The sequence below is a fragment of the Amaranthus tricolor genome, chromosome 14 (genome assembly GCF_026212465.1).
Source record: "Amaranthus tricolor cultivar Red isolate AtriRed21 chromosome 14, ASM2621246v1, whole genome shotgun sequence".
Taxonomy (NCBI): domain Eukaryota; kingdom Viridiplantae; phylum Streptophyta; class Magnoliopsida; order Caryophyllales; family Amaranthaceae; genus Amaranthus; species Amaranthus tricolor.
This window is the reverse complement of record NC_080060.1, coordinates 885,555-910,179: the sequence shown is the minus strand read 5'-3', so window position 1 is coordinate 910,179 and position 24,625 is coordinate 885,555. Positions and strand designations below refer to the sequence as shown.

Here is a 24,625-nt window from a genome sequence, read left to right as displayed (position 1 = left end):
CAAGGATTAAGATACAAAATATAAATTATGGGATGGTGCAAGGTATGACCAATCAGTGGTTGTTGGAACTAGGTACTATTTTAGTATTTTATCTATCAAAAATTTTGTATTCTTTAACTATAAACACGTTCACAACCATGATTTCCTAACTTTATAGTTTTTCTCTTTAAATTTTTTCATAAATTTTTATTAGTAATCAATTAAAATTATAGAAAAATAAGCAATGACAGATGAGTATTTCAATGTAACATACTACTAGAACAATAGAGCTTATAGAAGGCATGAATATCCATCATTGCGTTGGCTCTATGCTTATGTCTAGTAAGTGTTGGTAGTATAGCTCAATTTAATTATTTTTTACATAGTATTTAATTTTGTTTCTACGTAAAATATTCAATTTTCGTTTACATTGATGTTTTTTTCATTATTATAGGATAAGCAACGAGAACAAAAAGACTAGATACAAATCTAACTCATGACTATATATCAATGAATCAAATTATCATGAATTAGTAAGACCAAATTGAATCAGATCAGCAGAACGTGTTCTAATGTCCAAATAGTCTACTTTTGACATGATATATAAGCTTGCGAATTGCAATTGAATGCCTATTGCTACGATCTTTAAAATTAGTCATCTGTCAAATTTCTAGTCACATTTATAACATTTCATTAATCTGATGTCATTATAGATTTCACATAAACTCATACCAAAGTAGGTTTTAAAACTTTACTTCAAACTTAAAATGGGAGTAACGAGTAATATTTTGGAATGGTTCGGTTGTAATAAGATGTCATTATTTGACATCCACCTAAGCACAAAGCGTCAGAGGATGGATATACATAATTTCACCCTTCTAATATAAGTCACCTTCCAACAAAAAATTTGATGGTATTCAAGAGAAATTGATGTTGCCCAAAAATATCTTTAAAATCCAACAAAAATAATCGAAGAATATTTCACCCGAACATGGCATTTTCTTCCCATACACTATGGTTGAAAATCGAAAAGCTACAAAATAGATGTTAAGTCGAGGGGAGCGACTAGTGAACAAAATCGATTTCCAGTCGAACCAAGTTTTCTCCACTCCAAATCCCTTCCCGAGTAGTTTTATTTCCCAAAACGGAGAAACAAATAAAGGGCATGATTCAAACCAAATGGATGGTACTTAACTATAGGAGTTGGGTTTCAACAACAGATCGACCGAACTTCTCTTGAACATCTTTAGGAGTTTCAATCTGTGTAAAACGACAAACAATACACAACAATGAGGAAATAACGTCGAGTCAACCAATCAAAGAATATAACATTTAAATGACGAAAATGCAAGTTAACTCTACTACTAACCGCGTTTAATGCTAGTAAGATGGCCTTAACGGTGTTGTACGGATTTCTTGAACCAACAACCTAAACAAAACAACAAAACACAAGTATATAGAAATACACGATATTAACCATCACTGCGTTTAAAACCGTTATATTCATCTAAAGAAAGTATCATCAAAGAGAACCGAAAAGTAGAAAGCGGATACATGCCTTAGATTTGACATTCTTGAAGCCAGCCAAGTTCAATACCGACGAGACAGTTTTCCCCGCTATCATACCCGTTGAAGCTTGCGCGGGCCATAGATACAACTAAATTGCATTTGAAACATAATACATTGAGTTAACTACTATAATTATTTGGAAACTAAAAACGCAATAACGCTGGTGAAACTAGAAATCGAGCGGGTGGAGAAGAACCTTGGTTCTCTTGTATTTTGTTTGTATAGCATGTGCAATTGTATGGTTCTCATATCTCTCGATGTAATGCAGATTCTGAAAGCTTTTCTCACGCGCCTGTCCACACAAACAAAATAATCGTCAGATCTTTTATAATTTCTGGGCTGAGGTACTTTGAGAAGGCACATGCACATGTCGCTCACTTGCTTTCCCGTGATGTATCTAGCGTTGTTCATGTTGATAAGGCTTAAAACTTGTTTAAGCGTGCTTTTTAAAAGCATGTAATGTGGCAACAACGTGAGAATAGATGGTTGAAATTTTCACTTTCAGATGGTTGTGATAATGGGCGCAAAACGGATATTGTGGTCAAGGCGGAAGATTTCACGGTCAATGCATTTCAGTTGCTGTAAACTCAAAAACCTTCACATACGATTGTGAAACGGTGATACGGCCGTGTTTTGCATTATGGTTTAACTCGAGATAAAGGTTATGGGCATGCAATCTTATGTATTAACTAACAAAATTAAAAATACAAAGTTGTATCATATCGGAAAGTACATGAAATTAATAGGTAATGAAGATACTTGAACAGAAGAAATTTATGTTAATAGACGAAGCTTATCAACCAAAAAATAAATGTACGGCAACTTAATAACATACCTTCTGAAGGGCAACGGGAATTTTTGGACCTTTCGCTTTTGCAAAACCCACAACACCATTATAATTCCCACATGCTACGATTGCTGAATACTTAACCACTTGACCACCCTAATGATGAAGCGAGGTTAAAATAGAGAAATTAATCAGCTAATGTGAGAAAACAAACAGAATGGGAAAGATTTTACCTTTGTTACTTTGCATGTCCGGTTCAGATTAATTAATATTGTGTCAAAACCCTGTAATTCAATCACAAAAAGGATGTCACATATGCAATAAATAAGAAACTATGCATCTTTTCTTTCCACTAGGGGGGTGTTTGGCATGAGGGAATGAGAATTGTGAGACTTATATGTGAGACTTGAAATGAGACTTTAAGAAAGAATGTTTTATGTCTTTGTTTGGTAAAATTTTAGAATGGAAAGGGATTTAAATTAAAAATAGTTATAAAGTTACCCATTTTTTCTTATTATATCTCGTCCTAATTATTTCATTAATGGCAAAATTGCCATTTTCAAACAAATCCAAGTCTCATTCCAAATATCCTCATACCCCCTAGGACATTAAAAGATGGTACTTGATGAGTGAGACTTGAAAGTCTCATGCCCATTCCCCATAGACAAACATGGTACTTTTGTCTAATTCAAGTCTCAACCCCATTCCCTCATGCCAAACACCCCTAGAGGTTTTTTCGAGAGAACACAAAAAGTAATTTGACACATCAAACTATTACATCCCCACATCAATCTGTAAATATTACTGAAACTTTCTGTGGGTGGAATAGCAACAGTTAAAAACAGGAAAAATTGACATTAATAATCCAATCTTTTGTTCGTCCATTGTGAATAATCTCAACATTAGATTATTTTCTAATAATTCAACATTGTCCTTAGTTCGTTGTAAATAATCCAACCTTTGTTTTAGTTTGCTGGAAGCATACCCTATTATTAATAGTAATATTGTATGTTGTGGACAAATTTATGACAAATGTTAGATTATTAGAAAATAATCCAAAAGCGAAAATATTTCACAACGGATGGGTAAAAGGTTAAATTTTAATTATGTCAATTTTCTTAAAAATATTTGCACTTACTTTCCTGTACATCGGTTTTCTTATCTTTTCCGTCAATGAATTTCTCTTCTCGGCCAGTTCCCTAATTTCTTCTTCCAAAAGTTTTCCTTTCTTTCCAAACGTATGACTCAATGCTGCTAATTTCTCTTCTAGGTTTTTGTCAATATCATTAAGCTTTGCAAGAAGTATATCATCCCTCTCCTTCATGTCATCAAAATCTTCTTCTTCATCGTCCGTACCTTCTACCATTGGCTTTTCTCTCTGAACTTCATCTGCCATGGATTCATCTATATTCGCATCCCGCCTACCGATGACGCCATAATTGACCGGATCTTTAGGATCAAACTTTTCCTTCCACTCTACCAATCTCATAGCCCTGTTCAACTTCTGAGCAAGCATAAACTTGTCTTTACTGGTAGCTTTCCTGAAACGATCAAGCAACTCACCAATGACCCTGTACTCCAAACGAAGATGCGAATGCTTCTCCTCAAACTTATCGATCTTCTTCATCCATTTCAAGGATTCACCCATGGTTTCTGTGAAATAATTAAAAGTGTAAACACCACAAGGCTTTGCAAAGTCACTACTTCTTAGTTCTTATACAGACAACAATCCATTACAACATTCCATTAATCTAATGCTATTAAGTAGCTCGCACCAAACTAGAATTTGAGGGTCGAATGTACGCAACTTTATCCTTGTTAACGATGATAAAAAAGTTGTTTCTAAGAGGATTAGCACATTATTGAAAAAGTGAACAGAAAAAAACGCAAATCTTGCAAAATCCTGCACTCTCCTGCCGCAGCTGCTGCTACGGCAAGCACTGTTTTTTTGCATTTCAATTATTAGTGCATGAACAAACTTTCGATTCTATAAATATTCAATTGGCCCCTATTTTAATATGCAATTAAGCACAGTTCATTTAACCTAATCACATGGGTTTTGAGGAAAATAAAAGCACATTTCCCAAAGGCAACCTTCAGGAATAGAAGAAAACGTAAATTTGATTGCAGGGCTATAAAAGGGAGATAAGGGAAAAGTATGAGGCAGAACCTCCATTACAATTTTGTGTGTACTTGTTTACTTTACTTTCAACAATATAACACTAAGCTAATGCATGAGTATCTGACTAATTGCAAAAATCTGATAATAAGCATAGAGATCCATAAAAAATCAGTTTTTCCAATACATATGCAGGATTTCCTCTCAATAAAACGTAAATCTCGCAGAGGTTTTTAATAAAAGCGCCAAATGTTTGGTTTAAAGGTTATCGGAGAGCTTAAGCTTCAGGGTTTAGGGCAACTATGAATTTTTGAGCTTGGCGATCTTTAAGCAAACAATTAGATGTCGTTAACAACCAATATGACGTTCAAAAAGTGGGAAAAGAAATCATGAATAGGATAATTCCATTATTTGGCTATGACAAATCCACAAGTTTGCTCATGTAGTAAGGGTTTAAAAATTCAGTTGTTAGAGAATCAAGTCTTTTTCAGTTAGTCTAACACAACTTCCCACGAGTAAGGTTCTAAGTTCAATTCTCACTTAGCGCTTCATTTCCTCAGCCTACCCTATAATAATAAAAATAAAAAGAAATTTCAATGTTTTGAATGATCTAAATTGTGCAGAAAAGTACAGGACCAACAGAACTAACAATGTGGGAGCTATCTCAATATAAATGAAGAACTGTGAAAAAAAAAATCCTCACGAACAACCACTCGGTTATTGGCATGTTACTATGTTCCCACTATTTAACTTAACCTCTAAAGCCAACTGCCGGCAAGAAACTCCTTCCTAATCCATATAAAATTCTTAGCACAAATCACTATGTCAATGTATTAACCAACAATTTCTAGATCATCCAATTTCACTTCATATCAACCCAAAATTGCAAATTCTTCCCAAGAATTAATAGATACTGCTGAATTAATTAATCCAAATAGGTCTAATTCCTTACCCATTTCAAAAAATTCTACCATTTCATGATACTCGCTCCTTTTCCTATTGATCTTTACACTTTTGGTTTTATACATTCTACACTCCATTCCTCTATTAAAGTGCCTCCTACTATCTCTCTACTTTATAATAGTTAACTGGTGCCATAATTGAACAATCAATAGGGAACGAAGGGCATAGTTTGATACGCTATCTAAAACACCCAAATTTTCACATTTGTTTAATTAACCATTAATTATCATCTACATCTTATCCTATTCAAAAAAGTACACCTTTCCCTAACATTTGATTAGTTGCGCAATGATTTACATGTACATCCTATCCTATTCAAAAGAATCCGCCTTACCCTAACATTTGATTAGCTACCTAACAATTAACATCTACTTTACCCGATTCAAAAGGATCCACCTTTTTCATGACATTGTAAGTGACCCAACAATTAACATCTAGTTCCTATCCAATTCAAAAGAATCCACCATTTCATAACATTTGATTAGTTACCCAAAGATTTTAATCTACTTCCTATCACATACAAAATTTATTCACCTTTCCCTAACATTTGATTATTTACCCAACAATTAACATCTACTTCCTGCCCAATTCAAATAAATACACCTTTCCGTAACATTTGATTAGTTATCCAACAATTAGGGAGTGTTTGGTATGAACATTTTAATACTAAGTAAGGGATTCAATTACCATTACTCCGTATTTGTTTGGTATAATATTAGGTTAACCTCGTTCCTTTCTTGAGGGTAATGGATACCCTTATTCTGTTACCATTTATTTACGTCAAGTAATAATTTCCGCTGCTACTCTTGTTGGTGTTTCTATGATCAAATGTTTCACTTATATTGTTATACCAAACAACACATAACTACAACCCTTATCCTTACCCTTACTCCTCTTTATCATTCCATTTCCGTTACATTTTATGTACTCGTAACACCGCCTTAAAATCTACTTCCCACCCTATTCAAAATAATCCATCTTTTCCTAACATTTGATCACCTACCCAACAATTAACATCTATCTCCTAGCCAATTCATAAGAATACACCTTTTCATAACATTTGATTAGTTACCCAACAATTAAAATCTACTTCCTACCCAACTCAAAAGAAGAACATTTGATTAGCTACCCAACAATCAACATCTACTTCCTTCCCTATGCAAAAAATCCACCTTTCCCTAGCATTTGATTATTTATCCGACAATTAACATCTACTTCATAACATCTACTTTCCCAAAAAAGTTCATCTCAAACTTAACACATTGGAAATAGCACCAAAAAAACAACAACGTCAAAGTCTTAATCCGAAAAGATTAAGTTCAATAACATGAACCAAAAATCAATACCACAAGTCATCCACAAAAATTATCCTACTTCATTCATTTGGATTATATTGCATATAGTAGTACACTTATAAAAAAATTAAACTTTAATCAAAAGAAAAGGTGATGAAAATTACTCGAACGGTTTAAACCCTCAGTCAAATCCTCAAATCGAGCTAACTTCTTGGCATTAATCAAATCTTGCTTCTTCCTTGTTGCAATAACTTCAGGATCATCCGAATCTTCACCATCATCTAAATCATCATCACTATCCTTATCAAAGCTCCTTTTATTATGCACAACATGCTTTTTAGCATCTTGTGCCTCTAATTTCTCAATCAAAGGAGTAACACCCAAATAATCTTCTTCTTCAGCTGCTTCATCAATCAAGATCCCAGCTTTTTTCTTGGCTTCTCTTTCTTTATGCTTCTCTTCCTCTATGTCAAGCAATAGGCTTCTGAGTGCAGCTTCTTCATCAGCTTGGATGGAAAAATTGCGAAAATGGTGGGTTTTAAATGGGGATTTCAATGTGGGTATTGTTGAAGAAATTGGACGGATGACAGAGATTGGATTTTGATGAGAAAAATGGTGAATTTGGGAGTAGGGTTTATGGGTTTGGTGGGATTTAGAGAGGATTAAACGAGATAACCATGAAATGGGTAACTTTGATTTGTTCATGGTTTATGATTATGGGATTTTAGTGCATTTTTTTGTTGGGGAAATGAAAATGGTTGAATTTATGCAAGTTTTTGAAATGGGGTGATTTTGATTCTTGAGTGAACATGCACAAGAGTTTTAGGGTTTAAAAAAGTGAGTGTGGAAGATGATGGTTCATTGTTGAATTGTAGTGACTGGTTAGGCAAATGGGTTTTGGGCCCAAAGATCAAAAAAGAATTTGAATTATTGAAATAGATATTATAAATTATTAAAAAAAAAACACGAAATAAAACGAAAATCAACTTATTTCTAAAAATAAGTGTCTAATTTTCAAATCTGGGGTTTGGTTCTTTTCGCAGTTAATTGCGAACATGTGCTTTTTTTTTTTTAAGGCAAAGAAGTTGTTCGCAGTTAGTAACTGCGAATAGGGCTATTGACTTTTTTGACCTTGTTCGCAGTCACTAACAGGTCCATTATGCTCAATGGACTAACTGCGAATAGAGTCAAAAAAGTCAACAGCAACAGCTTCCTTGCCTTTTTAAAAAATTAAGCACCTGTTCGCAGTTACTAACTACGAACAGAACCAAACCTAGACGTTTATTTTTAGAAATAAGTCGATTTTCTTCTTATTTTGTGCTTTTTTAATAACTTATCTTAGCTATTTCATTTTTTTTCAGAGAATTTAGCATAAAAAACTTGTACAATTGAGTAATTGACTAACTTGCTTCTTCTCAATGTAATGTATTGCTATTAAAAGTTAATCGAAAATAATGTTTTTAATTTCACAAAATAGATTTAAATTGTGCATATTTGATCCTAATACTTCGACGGAAATCACTTAATAATTTTAGAGTAATGAAATGTTATTGTTAATTTAACTATGATTCGAAAATATATGATATTAAGAAGCATGAAATGGAATTTAGGAGAGAATATACAATGTTCTTATCAAATAGAAATGGATCCTAGAGTATGTTACATAGTTGCTCAAATACATATATTCTTATCAAATAGAATTGGATCGTAGAGTATGTTACATAGTAGCTCGAATACATACATTCTTATCGGACAAAATAAATATTTTCTTATTATAAAGATAAAATTAAGTTCAGGCAACTCTCTAACACTTTACCGAAAAAAGCCACTTAGCATTAAAGTAAAGATAAAATTTAACTTAAAGATACAATTTAACTTAAACATGACATAATGGTTTAAGACTTTTACTTCCACCTTTTTGACAGGGTATCGATTTAACTTAAAAATACAATTTAACTTAAAGATGACGTAATGGATCGTAGAGTATGTTATATAGTTGCTCAAATATATATATTTTTTAACTACAATATGCTACCAGAACCAATTTTAGTGGTATCCTGGATAGCCGATCGCCTAGGGCCCCCGAAATAAAGGACCTCAAATATTAAATGGTGCTATTTATTTTTGATTCTAAGTAACATTTTTTAAATGATTTATTTATAAATTATTTTATTTTAAAGAAATATAATATTACAATATATTTTGTTTAAATTGGAAAAACTTTTATGGGTGTTATAAGCTACTTAAACTATTACTTACTTGACTTCACACCCCACACAACTCAATATTATTGTCTTGGTGCACAAAAAGAAACTTCTTGTCTCCATCCTAAAAGTCAAATTTGGTTCTCCAATTGTGTAATTGTCCATCACAAATCATTTCTTCAACCATTTGACTTAAACTTTTTAAATCATTCAACAAACTTCCATTAATGTACAAAGCAACACCTCCACCAAATTTCCACCTATAACTTAACCCTAAACTTCTTTTAAAAACCCAAATCATCAAATCCAAAAATTCCCCAAAAAAAAAAAAAAAAAAAATTTGATGATGGAGAACAATTCTAATTCATCATCATCAAATTTCATATCAGTTTATTCAAGTTTACCAAACCCATTTGAGAAAAGTGAAAATGATGGAAGTGGGACCCACAAGCCTTTAAGTTTATGGCCTGGAATTTATCATTCACCAGTAACAATTGCTTTATGGGAAACAAGATCAAAGATATTTGAAATAATGTATGATCCATTAGTTGATCATCCTCCACAAACCCATTTGCTTACTAAGACTCCTTCTCAATCTAGAATGACTATTCTTTATAATTTCTCATCTGATTTTATCCTTAGAGAACAGTATAGGGATCCTTGGAATGAAATTAGGATTGGGAAGTTGCTTGAAGATCTTGATGCTCTTGCTGGTACTATCTCTGTTAAGGTAAACATATTTTAGATTGATTTTCTATGATTGTATTCATAGTGCAAAATATCGACCGTATTTTAAAGAAATTTATGGAACCGATATCATCCGTATCGTAAGGGTGTAAAAATACCACGTTTTAGGCCGTTTCAAGCAATACTTCATGGTATTGGCGGAAATTTGGCGTTATGATAATTTCATCGCCCGTTACTATATCACTCGTTTTAGGTTGTATTCATAGTCAAAAACAAGGCCATATCGTACTATCAACTGTATCGTAAAAAATTTACCGAACCAATATTATCCGTAACGTAACGGTGTAAAAGTTCTATTTTTGGCCATTTCAAGTGATTATTTTATATTTTAGGCCGAAATTTGGAGATTATGATAACAGAATCACCTCGTTGTTGTATCATCCGACTTGTTAACACAACTGTGACTGTTATCGTATTTTTGCACCATGATTCTATTATTCTCGTTGTGTAATTGAAAGGTAATGGGTTTGAGTCGTAAAAGAAGACTCTTGTATAAATGCAGGATAAGATTTGTAGTGGATAGTGGACCTTTCCACATACTTACACTTGTAAGTTGTAACGTAGGATGCTTTGTGCACTGTGCTGTTCTTTACTATTTTGGTTGGTGCTTCTTTGCTTTTGTTGATATGCATATGTTGTTAGTGTTGCATGTTTGATTTTAGATTGTCTAAATGAGTAATTATATGGGTTTTTGTTGCTAACTTTGGGATAGAATTCTTTATTTTACACTTTGACATTCAAACATGGGTACGATATTTGGACACTTCAGTAGTTTAAAATGTTGAGATTTTTCATAGAATAGTTGAATAGGACGCTTTAACAGGTGTTGGAGTTGGACATAGATAAAAGAATTCCATCAACACAGGTTTCAACTAGTCATGATGCCTTCATGTTAGTCATTAGTTAGTTTCATACAAGACTGGCCCCGAGATTTGAAAGACCTATTAACGGCCCCTAACCTATTAATTATGAGACCCTAATTACTGAATATACTATTATAGGCCCCTAACTATTAACACTATAACCTATTTAACGGCTTAAAAGAGCTTCATTAGTTAGGGATGCAGGGTCTTGTGAGTTGTGACACTAGCTCATTAGGGTAGTACCGGGTCTTGTGAGTTGCTTTCGTGCTAGGTTGATCAATTCTTGTGTTCATTTCTACCACACTGCAATCAACAAGAGACTCGAACACTTTATATAGCACATATATTCCGAGGCCTACAAGACATCGATGCATAATTCTGTGTACACTTCCTTTATAATACTTTGTGTCGTTGTAATGTTAGTCTAGTTCATATCACGTTAGAGAACGCCCCTCATCTACGCCTTTTTGTTTGTTGGCGATTCAGCATTGTTCTGACGATGACTTCACTACAAGGCCGTTGTTGCTGGTCACTGCTTCTGTCAACAGGATTGTGTTGAAGAAACCGATCAGTGTAGACAGCGATTTGAGAATCTCTGGCTCGGTCATATGGGTAGGATGGTCCTCAATCGAGATTCAGCTTGACGTTAGTCAGGCCTCTGAAGGTACCGACACTTTTTGTGCATCTGATTGTAACTGTCGATCTAATTCACCCGCTCATTAGCATAAGAATACATCTTTGTGCAGGCTCTGCTGGTTCAGATTCAGTTGCTCTTACAGCTAACTTCATCTTTGTGGCTCGAGACTCAAAGACCCGGAAAGCTGCTCCAGTTAACAGGCTCTCGCCTGAAACAGAAACGGAAAAAAGCCTGTTCCAAGACGCGGAAACTAGAAGCAAATTCAGGAAAACAAAACGAGAACAAAGACTAAAGGATTGTGCCAAGGGTGAAGTAGATGATCGATTAGCAGCCCTTTTATCGGAGGGGCGAATATTTTGTGATATGCCAGCGCTAGCTGATCGAAACAGCATTCTTTTGAGGGATACGCGACTTGCAAACTCGTTGATATGTCAGCCACAACAGAGAAACATTCATGGTAGGATCTTTGGAGGCTTTCTGATGCACAGAGCATTTGAGCTTGCTTTCTCTACTGCTTATGCATTTGCTGGTGTGAGGCCGTCCTTTCTAGAAGTTGATCATGTCGACTTTTTGAAACCCGTAAGCATATTTGTTTTCGTTTATTGAATTTTCTACATAACGCATGTCAAAGTAGAGGTTGATGTTATGGTTTGATATAAAGAAATATATATCATTGGCGTTTTTGAGAAAGTACATGAGAAAATCTCTCCGAGATGTATTAAGTGTTCGATTTAAATTTCGTTTCATGCAGGTTGATGTTGGTGATTTTTTGCGTTTTAAATCATGTGTTCTCTTCACGGAACTAGAAGATCCAGAACATCCTTTGATAAATGTGGAGGTTGAAGCTCATGTTACAAGGCCTGAATTGAGGTCAAGTGAGGTAAGATCTATGCATGGTAACTTCATTCGACAAACAAACATCTAATACTGCACACAAACAAGATTTATATATTCTAACACGCCCTCTCACACGAGAGCCCTTTAAGATAAAAGTGTGGATGTAACACAGGCACTCCTCATATCCGACTTAAATTTATCCACTTTAAATAGGAGTGGTTGAGATTCGAACTCGTGAGCTCTTGTCACGCTGGTTTCTGAAATCATGTCAAGGAATCAACTCAACTAAAAGCTTACGTTGATGGTTAAGGCCCCAAGATATATTATATATTCTAACATTAGATTTAAATATCAAGATGATAGAAAATTAAAATGATTAGATTAGGAAAAGTCACGTGAACGACTATTGAAAATGATCAACTCGTTCATATGGCCACTCCTAGTCTTTTGGGAATAATCTTTGGCATTGTTGTACAACACAGGTATCCAACACATTCTACTTCACATTCACAATATGTCGAGAAGCAAAAGCCGAGAAAAATAAGATCGTTATATACAATGTCGTAGCAGCTACCGAAGAAGAAGCACGCCATATCTTAGATCGAAAGGACACCAAAGCTTAGCAATGCAAGGTAATAAGATTGTTATCAAATGAGTTGAGTTTGCCATTATTGTTTGAGGAGCTCTTGTTGGAACAATCATAAGTTTATGTTACATTATACGTAAAAAGCTCTCACTCTGATTTACGTAATACATAAATTCAAAGAGATAGAGCTTTTGATATAATTTATAATTCATATGTACATGCAAAAACAAATATAGTTCTAACAAATCCATTTTCTTTTGCCCTTTATTGATTTATTGATAAGGTTACAATGTATGTCAATTGTATGTAGTTTGTCCATTCCACTAAATTTGTATATAGTTGCATTTGATCATGAATCAGTTTTGTAAGGTTAATATTCGCCGAACTACGTATTTTAACAATTTTCACTTTTGTCCGTCCTATCAAATTTACTATATGTTTAAATATTTGAAGGTTGTTTTTTTTAAGGTATATAAAGTGACATTTTAAAACACTAAATTGAGGTGAAAAAAAAAATAATAATTGACATTATTTATAATCTTTTTTTTTTGAGAAGTTATTTATAATCTTTTAAATGCTTATTAATCTCATTTCTAATATTTAATTTTGAAAATATAGTTTTATCAATGGGATTAATTTTTACTAATTAACACTATAAACTACTGCTCATATTCTAATCAAATTTTCCATTTAATTTACACTGAAACACTTTCAATTTCAAATATCTTTAATTGTACTTGATTAAAAAAAATAAAAAGTTAATGTTAATAAAATTTACATTTGAGACATCAAATAAAATCTCATTTAATTATATTTTTTAAAGTTAGATTGAGAATAAAAAAACAAACTAAAAATGGTAAGTAGTTGAAATAGGATGATGTAATGCTTTAATTGATTTTTTCTAACAAATATTGTATTCTTAATGACTTTTTTATATCTTCAAATTTGAGCAATTTATTTGAGTTTTATTTTCAAAAAATTGTAGGTACCACAACTTAGAAGTACTATTTTGAAATGTCAATATTCTCATGATTCGGTTACTTCAATGCAATTACGTTTATTCAATTTAAATTTATTTAGTTTAATATAATTTACCACATTAATTTATCATATTATCACATTATTAATACCATTCTTTCAAATTAACTTTGATCATCACTCACTTGGGTTTAAGGCTCTGACATTATTGTTCTTTTTCAAATTAGCGTCGGATTATAGCCGTAAAATCAAAACGTTGATCCAAAACATAAAATGGACAGCCTTGAACATTCGAGGGTATTCACGCATATTTCTAACCAATACCATCATCTTAGTTGACGAACCGAACAAGTATAGAAATTGCAGGTAAAAACAATCATAGACAAAAACTGCACAGTCCTGGCCTGCCGGGTGACAGATCGAAGCCAGGCATACAGACTCGATTAAGTCGTTGTAAGTTATTCAGAAACCAGGGTCCCGAACTCGATGCAAAACTGATATCATTAATCGAGACTTAAGAATACAGAAGAATTTTCACATCCATCAGTAACAGGTAAACACTCATCGGTGACTTATGCAGAGACGTCTACTAACAAATTTCGTAACTTCCGAGAACCATACTCCCGATTCAATATAATGTACAACGATATATCAGTTAGGATACACGCCTACCCTTACATTCTGCCTACGTGTTTAGACAATCGACAATGACAAAAATGACGAGACTCTCCTAGACGTAGAAGTAAAACGAGAAATACATTAGCACTTTCAACCAATCCTAAACGTTTTCCGCCTACAAATCAGCGGCAATTTCTAACTCGGTTAGATTGGTAAGAGTGCTCAAATTAAGACCTCTAGAAAAAAAATGTTAAATCATAATGGACATGAGATGGGAATATCCGAAGCGCCATATAAACAGAAAACAAAATGATTAGAATTCAACAGGGGCTACTAGCAATTATATTAAAGGGGATCTCGAGATGGTACAGAATGTCACCAACAACAATCTGTACCTTTCATCTGTATGTTCTTACACGAGTTCACCTTCCACGCAATCGTCATATTAGCACGTACTCTGTAATGTGGAGGCAAGGTAAGCATAACATAAAACCGCAGATAAATATGCCATAGATCATATAGATGAATATGACTGGTATACTTGATGTCGGGCTGGGCTTTAATTGTCATAAATTGATAAATGGGGACAAATATATTTATAGTGATAAAAATGGGCTGGGATGGGCTTTCAAAACCCGGTCCATTTAAAGCCCATATTACATTTTAAGGGCCGTTATCCAACCCGACCATATTTACTAAAGCCCGGCCCAGCCCAGCCCCTATCCGACCCATTGAACACCATACTCGGTACAACAGAATTACGCATAAACAAATGTATACCAGAAAATTTAACTGCTAATAAAACTGAAACATAACAGGAATCATATAATCCCTCCATCCTATCATTTTGCACGGTTTTTTCTGCATGCAAGTGGATTCATGCGGGGTCCTTATATCAAAGATAAAATATTTATAAAAATACAAAACAAAAAATTGATTCATGTGGGATTCTTGTATTAATAAATATTGATCGAGTAGAAATTTAAGATGTTTAAAATCTTTAACTAAAAGAAAAGTGGAACAAAGAAAAAAGAAATAACTCACATAAGAAAGTGGAACATAACTTTGGGATAGACGGGGTAATACAAACTAATTGAATGGATTACAAGAAATTACCTCGATTCATTGCATGGAAGTAATCAACTCCTTGAAATCCCCAACATTGAGAACGATAATTGAACAAACTACCAGCAAATGCCTCACCCAGCAACCTTTATTACACCCATCTCATCTAATTTTGAGCTTTTATGCTGAGACAGTTCGATCAAAACGCAATAGGATCAATACATCGAGCATTTAAGCACATTAATAGGATTTCTGGTTATCACACGCTCATGCAAGAATGGGTTCCAAATTCGCGAACCCATATAAAAAATAAATTTAAAAAAATAAAAAAATATAAAAATATAAAAAAAAACTGGGTTGAATTGAACAGGCACTGAATTAACACCATAGATATTACCTTACTCTTTTTATGTCTATGAATGTCATTAACATCTTCATCACCATCATGCTTCCTCTTCTGCAATTGAGGGAGGTAAGAAATATTAAAAGTACAAAAATAGAGAATATAGATGTAAGCTGCATGTCATCGGTTTAATGTAATGGTTTCCAGAAGTTAAACAGATAACATTCTCCCTCCAAACCTAAATAAACTTCCCTTTTCACTTTTAAAGGTCAACGTTCACAAGCTTTTGCAGCAAGTGTATGATCAAATAATCCGTTTGGCCTCTGCCCTAACGTAGTTGTCATACTTGGAAAAAGAAAAACCAAACGAGGCTTCGTATAAAGACATATTAAATGTTTTCTCTTGTCACGGCCAGAAACGCCATCATAACTTCAAGCTTCAGGAAGAGGTTAGACATTAAATTAACGTACATATGTCTGATCTATAATCCTAAAGTGTGTACCCCTTCATTTCTTTTTGTTCGTCAACCAAGGTTATTAGGATCGGGATTCTACCTAGGATCGTTGAGAGGGTAGGATCGAAATCGGTAGAATCGGATCGTAGGATCGTGTGATCCTACAAATATGCATTAATGTTCTTTGGATTATTGATTATTAATTAAATTTGTTCTCTTTTTAAGGTTTTAAGATGCGAGTAAAAACTTATTTGACTTTATCTATTAAGTTTTGAAAAAAATACTTTTAATAATCGTTTTTAAACTGTAAATCAAGAAAAACTTGAATTTTATAAAAGTATTAATATAATTTTTTTAAATATATATTTATACGTAAGTGAAACTTGTATAATATGAAAATATTTTACGATTGAAACTACCCATGTAGGATCGGATTGTTGGATCGTAGGATTGTAGAATCGTGTTAAGATCCTACCACCTAAATTCTTGAGTTAAGTAGGATCGCCGATTCTAGCACATTAAGATCCTATTTACGATCTGGATCGGTCGCCTATTTTCGGATCATAAGATCATAGAATCGTAGATCAGAATCAGGATTCTAATAACTATGTCGTCAACCTTTCTATTTTTGTCTGTTTCTTTTTGTTTGTCTACATTTCACTTTTCCCTTTTGGGCAATCAGTAGAATTGTATTTTTCTTCGTCCATAACTATTGACAATCATGTTTGGCATTATACGGGGACCGTCAAAGGTGAAGAGTTGAGGTTATTTTAGGGACTAAGGTACTAATTATATGTAAAAGCAACTAAGCTAGTTCAATAAACGATAAACAAAACAAACCTTATCATGGTGTTTCTTTGAATGTTCACCGCTGGAATCATGAAGCCCGCTTTTATCCTTTTTCTTGTCCTTATCTTTGTCCTTGTCTTTACTCCGGTCTTTATGGCGGTGCTTGTGCTTCTTATGTTCTTTGTCCTTCTCTTTGTCCCTGTCCTTGTGCTTTTTGTGCTTTCTCTCCTTTTCTTTCGACTCGCTTTTAGATTTTCCTGCAATTGTCGGTACCCCTTTCTCTGACTAAAAGATACGGGAGATGCAATAATTGATTAGGCAAATGAGGTATGTAATCTTAAGAGCTGCAAATAAGAGCTAAAAGTAGAAACAATGAGCATTAAATGAAGGTTCATAACATTAAATAACATCTTAATTTGTTATAAATCCCAAATGCTATATTAAGAATTTATCTAGCACTTATATGCAATCCAAATAACCCCATAAAGAGCACACACATAATTGTGACATTATAGCCATTAAGATTGAAATCAGAGTTAAAAAAAACAGTACGAAAGAGAGAAACTCCGGCTAATATCGCTAGTTCATAAGCCAAGATAGCTACCAAAAAAGCTTTTCCCAATAATAAGAATAAAAATGAAAAGGGTGATCCTCAAGAATTCAATATTTAAATTCAGGAAAATCTAATATTAATAATCTCAACTTTCACTGATATGTTCTAAATAATCCCAATTTTAATTATTCGAAAATAATCTCAACTTTGCAATGAGTAAGCGCACAACAAACCTTAGTAACCTATTAATCAAAAGTAGTAGGTTTTTATTGAAAAAAATGATTTAAAAGACCCTAGCAATCCTCCCCCACCCCTCCACCGCCTATTAATCTAAAATAGTAGGTTTTTATTGAAAATAATCTCAACTTTGCAATGAGTTTACTACCCCCGTGCCACCACAGTTTTTCACCGACAACAAACCTACCCCTCCACCCCTGCGAGACTACGAAAATCCTTGAAACCGCCGCAAGGGCAAACACTAGCCCCACTAACACCTTGATTGACGACCTCAAGCCTTAAACCATCTAAAATAAATGGTGGGAAGGATTTGGTGTTTGCTAAAGTGGGGGAAGGATTTGGGGTTTGCTAAGGTAGTTGGTGATGGTTGTGCTAATACGGTATTAGCAAAGGGTGAAAGAAGGGGTAGGGAGACTGCACGAGGTGGTGGAAGATGTGGGGGGTCGCTAGTGGGTTCAAGAAGAGGGGTGAGTCGGCAGTGATGGTAGGGGTTGATAAGGGTAATGGAAGGGATTGCTTTGGGTGTTCGAACTTGGAAGGGTTATAATGCTTTTTTGATTTTTCCTTTTTTTTAAAGCAAAGGTGACTGTTTCAGGTTAACAGGTTACAGGTGTGTTGCTAGCAAATTCATACCAAAGTTGGAATTATTTGTGATTGATCAAAAGTTTGAATTATATTCAGCAGACGGGTGATCATTCATATCAAATTTTCCTTAAATTAGTTGTCCTCAAAAGGGAGCACAATAGTAGTTCCTTCCATGACATTTTACCACGAAAAATGACACAAATATCCAAGTTCTGTCAAGTGACAGAAAAACGGGCAAATGTGAAAATAACTCCTAAAAGATGTGGAAAATTTGTTTCCGGAGTAAAACATAGTGGCGTGTAGCAGGAGGTACTTACAGGAGGTAACTCAACAGGGGTTGTTTCCCTTAAATGAAAGGCTTCTCTCAGAGAATCTAAATCAAAGGGCCGTATGCGTGTAACTCCATCCAGTGAATATGATGTCGTTAACTGATCCAACTGCATTCCTTCACCCTTCCTGATTTCCGTGTCCCCAACCACATTGTGAAGATAATATGTGTCTGCAATTGATACAGGAAGAGACTTCTTGCAAAAAAACTCGTGATGCGGTATCAATTTGTAATGAGTTATCAGATCAACGGCACCTGTAAGCTCTCTCGGACCTGGACTTGAGAATATAACAAATAAGACATAGAAAAGGAGAGGCATAAATATAATCACCATATAAATAAGACAGCATTAAATTGGGCTCTCGTAAAATAATTCCGGGCTTGGGTCATTTTTGGGTTGGATCAAATAAAACTTGGTCAAGACCTCAAGTATAGTTTGTACCTCTTCCAAACTTCCTGCCTTCAGAATCCATCAATCAACATCTCACAGAGCGGTTGACCATCCCCTCCAAACTGTATACACAAAAAAAAAATACCCAATTTAGATAAATGCATACACTGATGATAGGAAGTGGAAGCCAATGTTAGCAAATGCCACAAAACTAAGCTAAGCAGCCTTGTTAAAAGCTTCTGACAGATTCAATCAGGTGTAATAAGTTAAAAATCTTAGAAAAAACCTAGTCTTTAAATAAACGAATGCAACCTCCATTGCAATCGTAAAGTCCAAAGTTATTTTATCCCATTAAACGTCGGTCATAATAGCACAAGTTCTCCCTATTTCTTCACACCTTTCTTAAATTAAATCTTTTTACTCCCTTAAATTTGGCTTACAAGTATGTTAAAAAATTGGTTAAAGAAACATAGAATTCAAGAGTTTTGGGATTGTGCATCAATCACTGTTACAGGATTAGATGTTCATTTCAAAGTAGACCAAGATAACATAGGAAGTCAACTGAAAACCAAGGATTATTATTTAAGCAAAGTCGACTATGGATTATGGAATTTCGATTTGAGACAGAGTAACACAGTCCAATGATTCTTTTGCTGAAATGAACTTTTTAGTATTATCAATAAAAGATCAGGTATTTATAAATGCATTATTACATTACGTATAGGGATTCTTCAATACTACAAATTCATCTGGAAAGGAAGATATATATTGTGTTTGAACTATAGTAACAAAAAAAGATGGATAAGATCACATACTTATGGCAAAGTTTACATATAATAACATTTTCAATTGCCTAAACAAGGTCTAGTAAAGAAGCACGCTGTTGAACATTGGTTCAAACTTCAAAAATAACAATATCTCAACACTAAAAATTAAAAATCGACCCAAAAATCCCTTGATGAATTGCAAGCTATTATTTTGCCAAAGAGAGATCACTCATGGCACTCCAAATTCAAAGTTAACTGAAGATAATAGGTATTTTTTTAAAATTTGTTGCCACCAACATCGATTATTCGATACAATTTAAATCATGCATTATAAAACCACCCAAGTAATGGTCACAAAAATGCATTAGTCACCTTCAAAAAATGTGTAGAACGTGAGCCCAATGGAGAAATTGCCACAAGATTTCACTTTATGAGCTCCAACCCAAGAAGAACTTTCCAAAATAATAGCAAATAAAAAAGCTTTATAAACATTCACAAATCAAGAAGTGTTCATGAGCATAAATTTGAGAAGACATTTCAATCAAGCAAAATAAAGCATAGGGAAACACAATATGGAAAGAGAGGGAAACACTAAGGGGTAAAAAACTCTATTGTTTGGATTATACCACCGTAAACAAAACAATTTCAAATCAAAATTAGCATTCACAGGACTATAGGATAAAAGGTCAAGTGAATCTCAATGTCAAGGAGGCAACACCGTAAAATTAAAAATTTGTTTATTGGCAGAAGGAAACAAAACAAAAAGACCCAATGTATTTGGTAAAACTTATTACATGAAAACTAATGTTCACTAAATGGCCCCAACTTATGATTCTTACTAAATAGCATGGAGCTTAGCCACACAGATACACAACCTAAATAAATTTTGCACAAAGTGAGTACACCAAAACTCACCAAAGCTCATAATCAAGAGCAACAGCTAGAAACAAACATGGTCCTGATGAGCATAGTAATATGCTCATAATCAACCACATCGTACATAATAACCAATAATCAACCACAAGCAGCTAAATTTTGCATCCGTCAGACTTGTCAATCACCAAAAGCTTTACTAAAAGTTGCTCCTTATATCAATAATAGTTCTATAGTGCAAAAAAAGGTTGCATCATTGTATCACAACTGTACGTAAAGAATTATGAGTTCCGACTACCGAACCGCATCAACCACGAAAACCTTGTTACCATGACCATGACCGAAACTATAATTTTGTACATTGATTAGTTCTAATATTTTCCTTTTACTTTTGACGTAAATTAATTCTAACATCACTAATATTGTTATGAACCTAGCAATTATTTATTATTCTTACTTTCATCTTCGACCATTCTAATTACCTTACCCACATTTCTCTCTTCTACAGTCCTTCTATGGCCAACACCAACAAACTAAAACTTTGTGCCATTGCAAATGCTAAAATATAATATGGAGTAAAGGGAGCAGAAGTTTTTAATCAAAATTGTCCAAAACAAAGGATCTCCCCAAAGTACAAGAATAGCAAGCAAAAACTAGACAACAGCTGAAGTTCTCAAGTTAGTGACCATGGAAGGTGATCATAAACTTTCTTACATGGTTGGTGGCTGATGTGCTGAAGTATCAGCAGGCTATCATAGCAAAAATGATACTCCTTCAACAGTTTATAATCCATTAATGTCACCTTTGAATTCTCAGAAAACAAAGTGCATACACAATCCTATTCCTTCCCTAACAATCAGAAACCAAAGGTCATAAAGAAAGTGACACAGCAGCACAACAAATACCTAATCTCTTCACCTGAAATAAATCAAACTACTCTAAACACATTTTCTATAATACAACCATGCAATAACAAACACCATGTCATGTAATTCTTTTGTCAACTCATATATTGATAGCTACAAAGAGGCCAGGAATTGGTGTCAAACTGTCAATGCATGATCAAAACTCAGAACACACTCTAGAAACTCCAATATTTGTTCTCACATCCCTACATATGGTTTAATTATGTCAACATATTTACATGATACGCCTTTTTTTGTCAATGTGCACCAAAGTATTTCCACCGGAACTTTCTCACATACCTTCTCAGCAAGAAAATTATACGTAAAATTACTTTTTCTTTACACTTAAAATTTGTCACCCACCCACTAAGATTGTTCTATTGGTTCATATTGTTAATCCCATTAAGACTTTAGCATTGTTGTACAAAATACTTTTGCAAAAGTTGTCTCCATAGGGGATGGAGGTTACTTATTTGACAGTTGACACCTTCACCCATTTTCTCAAACTATTCACAATTACCCTTTTCCATACACATGAATCATTGGTTTTATCCCTTGATAAAATGAAGCCTTTCCTTTAATATTGACTCATCATCTCTTGTATTTTGCAAAATTTTTTATCAAATATCTTAGTCTTAAATAAGAACCCTCTAAAATCCAAAGAAAAAATTGTTACTGTAAAATATTGCATCATCTTTGGTTTCTTATTTTAAGAATTCTGATGTTGCGCGTACTCCATGATCCACGTACATTCATGATACTCTCTACCCATAAAACTAAGCATAACTAGCTCGAGGACGAAATTCGAACAACACCTCTCCAACTCCACCCAAATCAAATTTTGTATTCATCAAGCTGGCAACATTTAATTTTTACATACCAACTATATAAGCAGTTACCAACTTCTACAATAAACCTATATCATAGATTAATATCCTCTCTATATGCCTTATACTAAAGTCTCACTCTTGCAAAGAAAGTTTACAAGAATTAGAAGTTAACATCAACGGTTGCAACCACCACAAATAAACTTTATAGGCATAGCTAATTTAGAAGAATCTTACTCCAAATACACATATCCTTCAAAAGTACAAGCTTATCATATCCTCTAATTTAACATAGCTTATAAATTCCCAAAAATTTAGCAACTTCAACTTGGGTTTATTACACAAATTCATAAAGACCTCAATCAAAACCTAAAAACATCGAATTTCAATTCGAATGATAAAAATCCTCACCCAAACTGCACATTAAACTAAATCAAAAACCCAGATGGTTAAAATCATACCCACGTAAGTAAACCCTAAAAACAAAGACATTTCCCCAAAAATATAAGCAACAAGAAATACCCTTGGAATCCCAACAATTTCTCACTCAAAAACATAATCAAACAAGTTTATGATCTCAAACAAGAATATAAACAATGAACCCACATCAAAAACTCAATAAAATCAAATTTACAAAGCCGAAATTGTTGAAAAAACTATTATAAAAAACTAATTTCAAAAAATACCTTATATCTGTTATTATGTTCTTCTGGGTGATTTATTTTAAGCAATTGAATAAAATAGCTTCAAATTAGCGGTTTCTGTGTAATCCGGAAGCTTGAAAACGAGTTTTTGTGAAGAGTAAGAAGTAAAATTGATGATATTTCTCTTTGAATGGAAGTAAAAAAATAAATCCCAGAAAAGGAAGGAAGAGTAGAGCAATAGAAAAACGAAGAGAGAGAATGGATCAAAGAAAAAAGGGTTTCTAGATCCCCAAAGTCAAATATTTATAGAAGAAATTGTTTCCTAATTTATGGGGAATTATATTCGGAAAACAAGTCAAAATATGTACTCTACTAAAAATAGCACAAAAGTATTGTAAAATTTGTAGAAGTTCAAGAGACTTGTTTTTTTTTTTTTGATAATTTTTAATTGGATCAGGTTAATATATATATATATAATTTAAATATTGTAAGTAGACATTAAAAATGATATAGGTAGGCATTTAAAATATTGTGAGTAGGTATGAAGAAGACGGTAAGTAACGATTAAAAATAGTGTAAGTAAACATTAAATTTTAATGGATTGGGCCTCAAGAGACGAGCAAAAAGTTTAATATGGATTAGATTTTAGTTCATAAACCCTATTTTAATTATACATTTTTGTTTTCCAATCCCTCTTGTGTGAGATAGTCTCATCATGAGACGAGTTCATTTAAAGATCTATTATTATATTAAAAAAAAACAATGAAATCCGATTTCATACTTGTACAAAAAAACATTTTAAAAAAATTGTTTTGGGCTAACCCAATTTAAGTTGTCTCACGGTCATATAACCTCAATAAAAATTAGCCTGAAAAAAAAATCACTCTAAAATTAGGATGAGAAAGTAATATTTTAAAGTTGACTAAGAGAAATAACAAACTTATTATTCAATCGAAATTGAACATATTTGTACTCGATCCAATATGACCCAAATTATACTATTAACAATTAGTTTACTAAAAAAATTTTAAAATTTATTTAATGTCACAGTATCACTTCTAATGTGCTATATACTAAGATTTACATTTTTGTTAAAAAATTATTTGTTCTATCAATATGGGAATACTTGAAAAAAAAAAAATCACTTTTAAGTATTTTCCAAATGTTTTACACTACGAAACTAAAATAAAGTAATTTATACTTATTTATAAATTATACCTGAATGTGTGAATATGTCATGATGATGAGATGACTAACAAATAAAGGTCTCCAGTAACTTATGTGAATTTTGGTGTAGAATAAAAAACCAAACTTTGAAATGGTCCATTACTTCTATGAATTTTAGCCTACAAAAATAAACACCGTCTCATTGAGTGACCTAATTATTAACCGTTAAATTTTAAATAGATAACTTGAAATATATTAAAAAATTATAAAACATTCATTCATGGGACTACAACTCCATTAATATCTTGATTTCTCTTCGTATTAATATTGACAAACATTGGTCGGTCATAAAATGGCGTGAAAAGTATAATCATCATCGATATGCGCTTGCTTGTGCAGTCCAATGCTTATTAAACACATGCAACACTTTGCATACCTGGTGCGTGCATTCAATATTGCGCGCTTTGAACACTTATGCATGGTGCAAGTGTCGCAGCCTAGTATATCATCGTTTT

At 33.4% G+C, this 24,625-nt stretch overlaps 3 protein-coding genes across 4 annotated transcripts; 1 reads left to right on the top strand and 2 right to left on the bottom strand.

The window, feature by feature from the left end:
• Positions 1 to 842: 842 nt before the first annotated feature.
• Positions 843 to 7,591, bottom strand: LOC130800210 (uncharacterized). Its single transcript, XM_057663614.1, has 8 exons — positions 6,877 to 7,591; positions 3,474 to 3,988; positions 2,569 to 2,619; positions 2,384 to 2,491; positions 1,745 to 1,840; positions 1,538 to 1,636; positions 1,349 to 1,408; positions 843 to 1,239 (listed from the first exon to the last, which is right to left on the bottom strand). The coding sequence occupies exons 1-8, from the start codon at positions 7,415 to 7,417 to the stop codon at positions 1,174 to 1,176; spliced, it is 1,536 nt and encodes a 511-aa protein (XP_057519597.1). The 5' UTR covers positions 7,418 to 7,591; the 3' UTR covers positions 843 to 1,173.
• A 1,486-nt stretch (positions 7,592 to 9,077) lies between these two features.
• LOC130800206 (acyl-coenzyme A thioesterase 2, chloroplastic-like) lies at positions 9,078 to 12,938 on the top strand. Its single transcript, XM_057663609.1, has 5 exons — positions 9,078 to 9,646; positions 11,013 to 11,190; positions 11,273 to 11,742; positions 11,915 to 12,043; positions 12,483 to 12,938. The coding sequence occupies exons 1-5, from the start codon at positions 9,260 to 9,262 to the stop codon at positions 12,621 to 12,623; spliced, it is 1,305 nt and encodes a 434-aa protein (XP_057519592.1). The 5' UTR covers positions 9,078 to 9,259; the 3' UTR covers positions 12,624 to 12,938.
• Positions 12,939 to 14,047: 1,109 nt separating this feature from the next.
• LOC130800205 (mediator of RNA polymerase II transcription subunit 19a) lies at positions 14,048 to 23,224 on the bottom strand. 2 transcript variants are annotated; one of them, XM_057663608.1, is made up of 8 exons: positions 22,986 to 23,224; positions 20,067 to 20,146; positions 18,979 to 19,049; positions 18,526 to 18,809; positions 16,885 to 17,118; positions 15,645 to 15,704; positions 15,299 to 15,432; positions 14,048 to 14,639 (listed from the first exon to the last, which is right to left on the bottom strand). In XM_057663608.1, the coding sequence occupies exons 3-7, from the start codon at positions 19,007 to 19,009 to the stop codon at positions 15,382 to 15,384; spliced, it is 660 nt and encodes a 219-aa protein (XP_057519591.1). In that variant the 5' UTR covers positions 19,010 to 19,049; positions 20,067 to 20,146; positions 22,986 to 23,224; the 3' UTR covers positions 14,048 to 14,639; positions 15,299 to 15,381. The 2 variants fall into 2 exon arrangements, with proteins under 2 accessions (XP_057519591.1, XP_057519590.1); XM_057663607.1 differs by lacking the exon at positions 20,067 to 20,146 and having other exon boundaries at positions 22,986 to 23,223.
• Positions 23,225 to 24,625: the final 1,401 nt, after the last annotated feature.

What these genes read in the sequence shown, in the direction of transcription:
- LOC130800206 (XM_057663609.1), top strand. Translation starts at nt 9,260, where the DNA reads ATGATGGAGAACAATTCTAATTCATCATCATCAAATTTCATATCAGTT. An exon ending in CTGGTACTATCTCTGTTAAG is followed by an intron (nt 9,647 to 11,012) that starts GTAAACATATTT and finishes TTGGCGATTCAG; the next exon opens with CATTGTTCTGACGATGACTT. An exon ending in CGTTAGTCAGGCCTCTGAAG is followed by an intron (nt 11,191 to 11,272) that starts GTACCGACACTT and finishes ATCTTTGTGCAG; the next exon opens with GCTCTGCTGGTTCAGATTCA.
- LOC130800210 (XM_057663614.1), bottom strand. Translation starts at nt 7,417, where the DNA reads ATGAACAAATCAAAGTTACCCATTTCATGGTTATCTCGTTTAATCCTC. An exon ending in GAAAACCGATGTACAGGAAA is followed by an intron (nt 2,620 to 3,473) that starts GTAAGTGCAAAT and finishes ATTGAATTACAG; the next exon opens with GGTTTTGACACAATATTAAT. An exon ending in TCTTACTAGCATTAAACGCG is followed by an intron (nt 1,240 to 1,348) that starts GTTAGTAGTAGA and finishes CGTTTTACACAG; the next exon opens with ATTGAAACTCCTAAAGATGT.
- LOC130800205 (XM_057663608.1), bottom strand. Translation starts at nt 19,009, where the DNA reads ATGGATTCTGAAGGCAGGAAGTTTGGAAGAG. An exon ending in CAAAGAAACACCATGATAAG is followed by an intron (nt 15,705 to 16,884) that starts GTTTGTTTTGTT and finishes CCTCAATTGCAG; the next exon opens with AAGAGGAAGCATGATGGTGA. An exon ending in ATAGACATAAAAAGAGTAAG is followed by an intron (nt 15,433 to 15,644) that starts GTAATATCTATG and finishes GAACTGTCTCAG; the next exon opens with CATAAAAGCTCAAAATTAGA.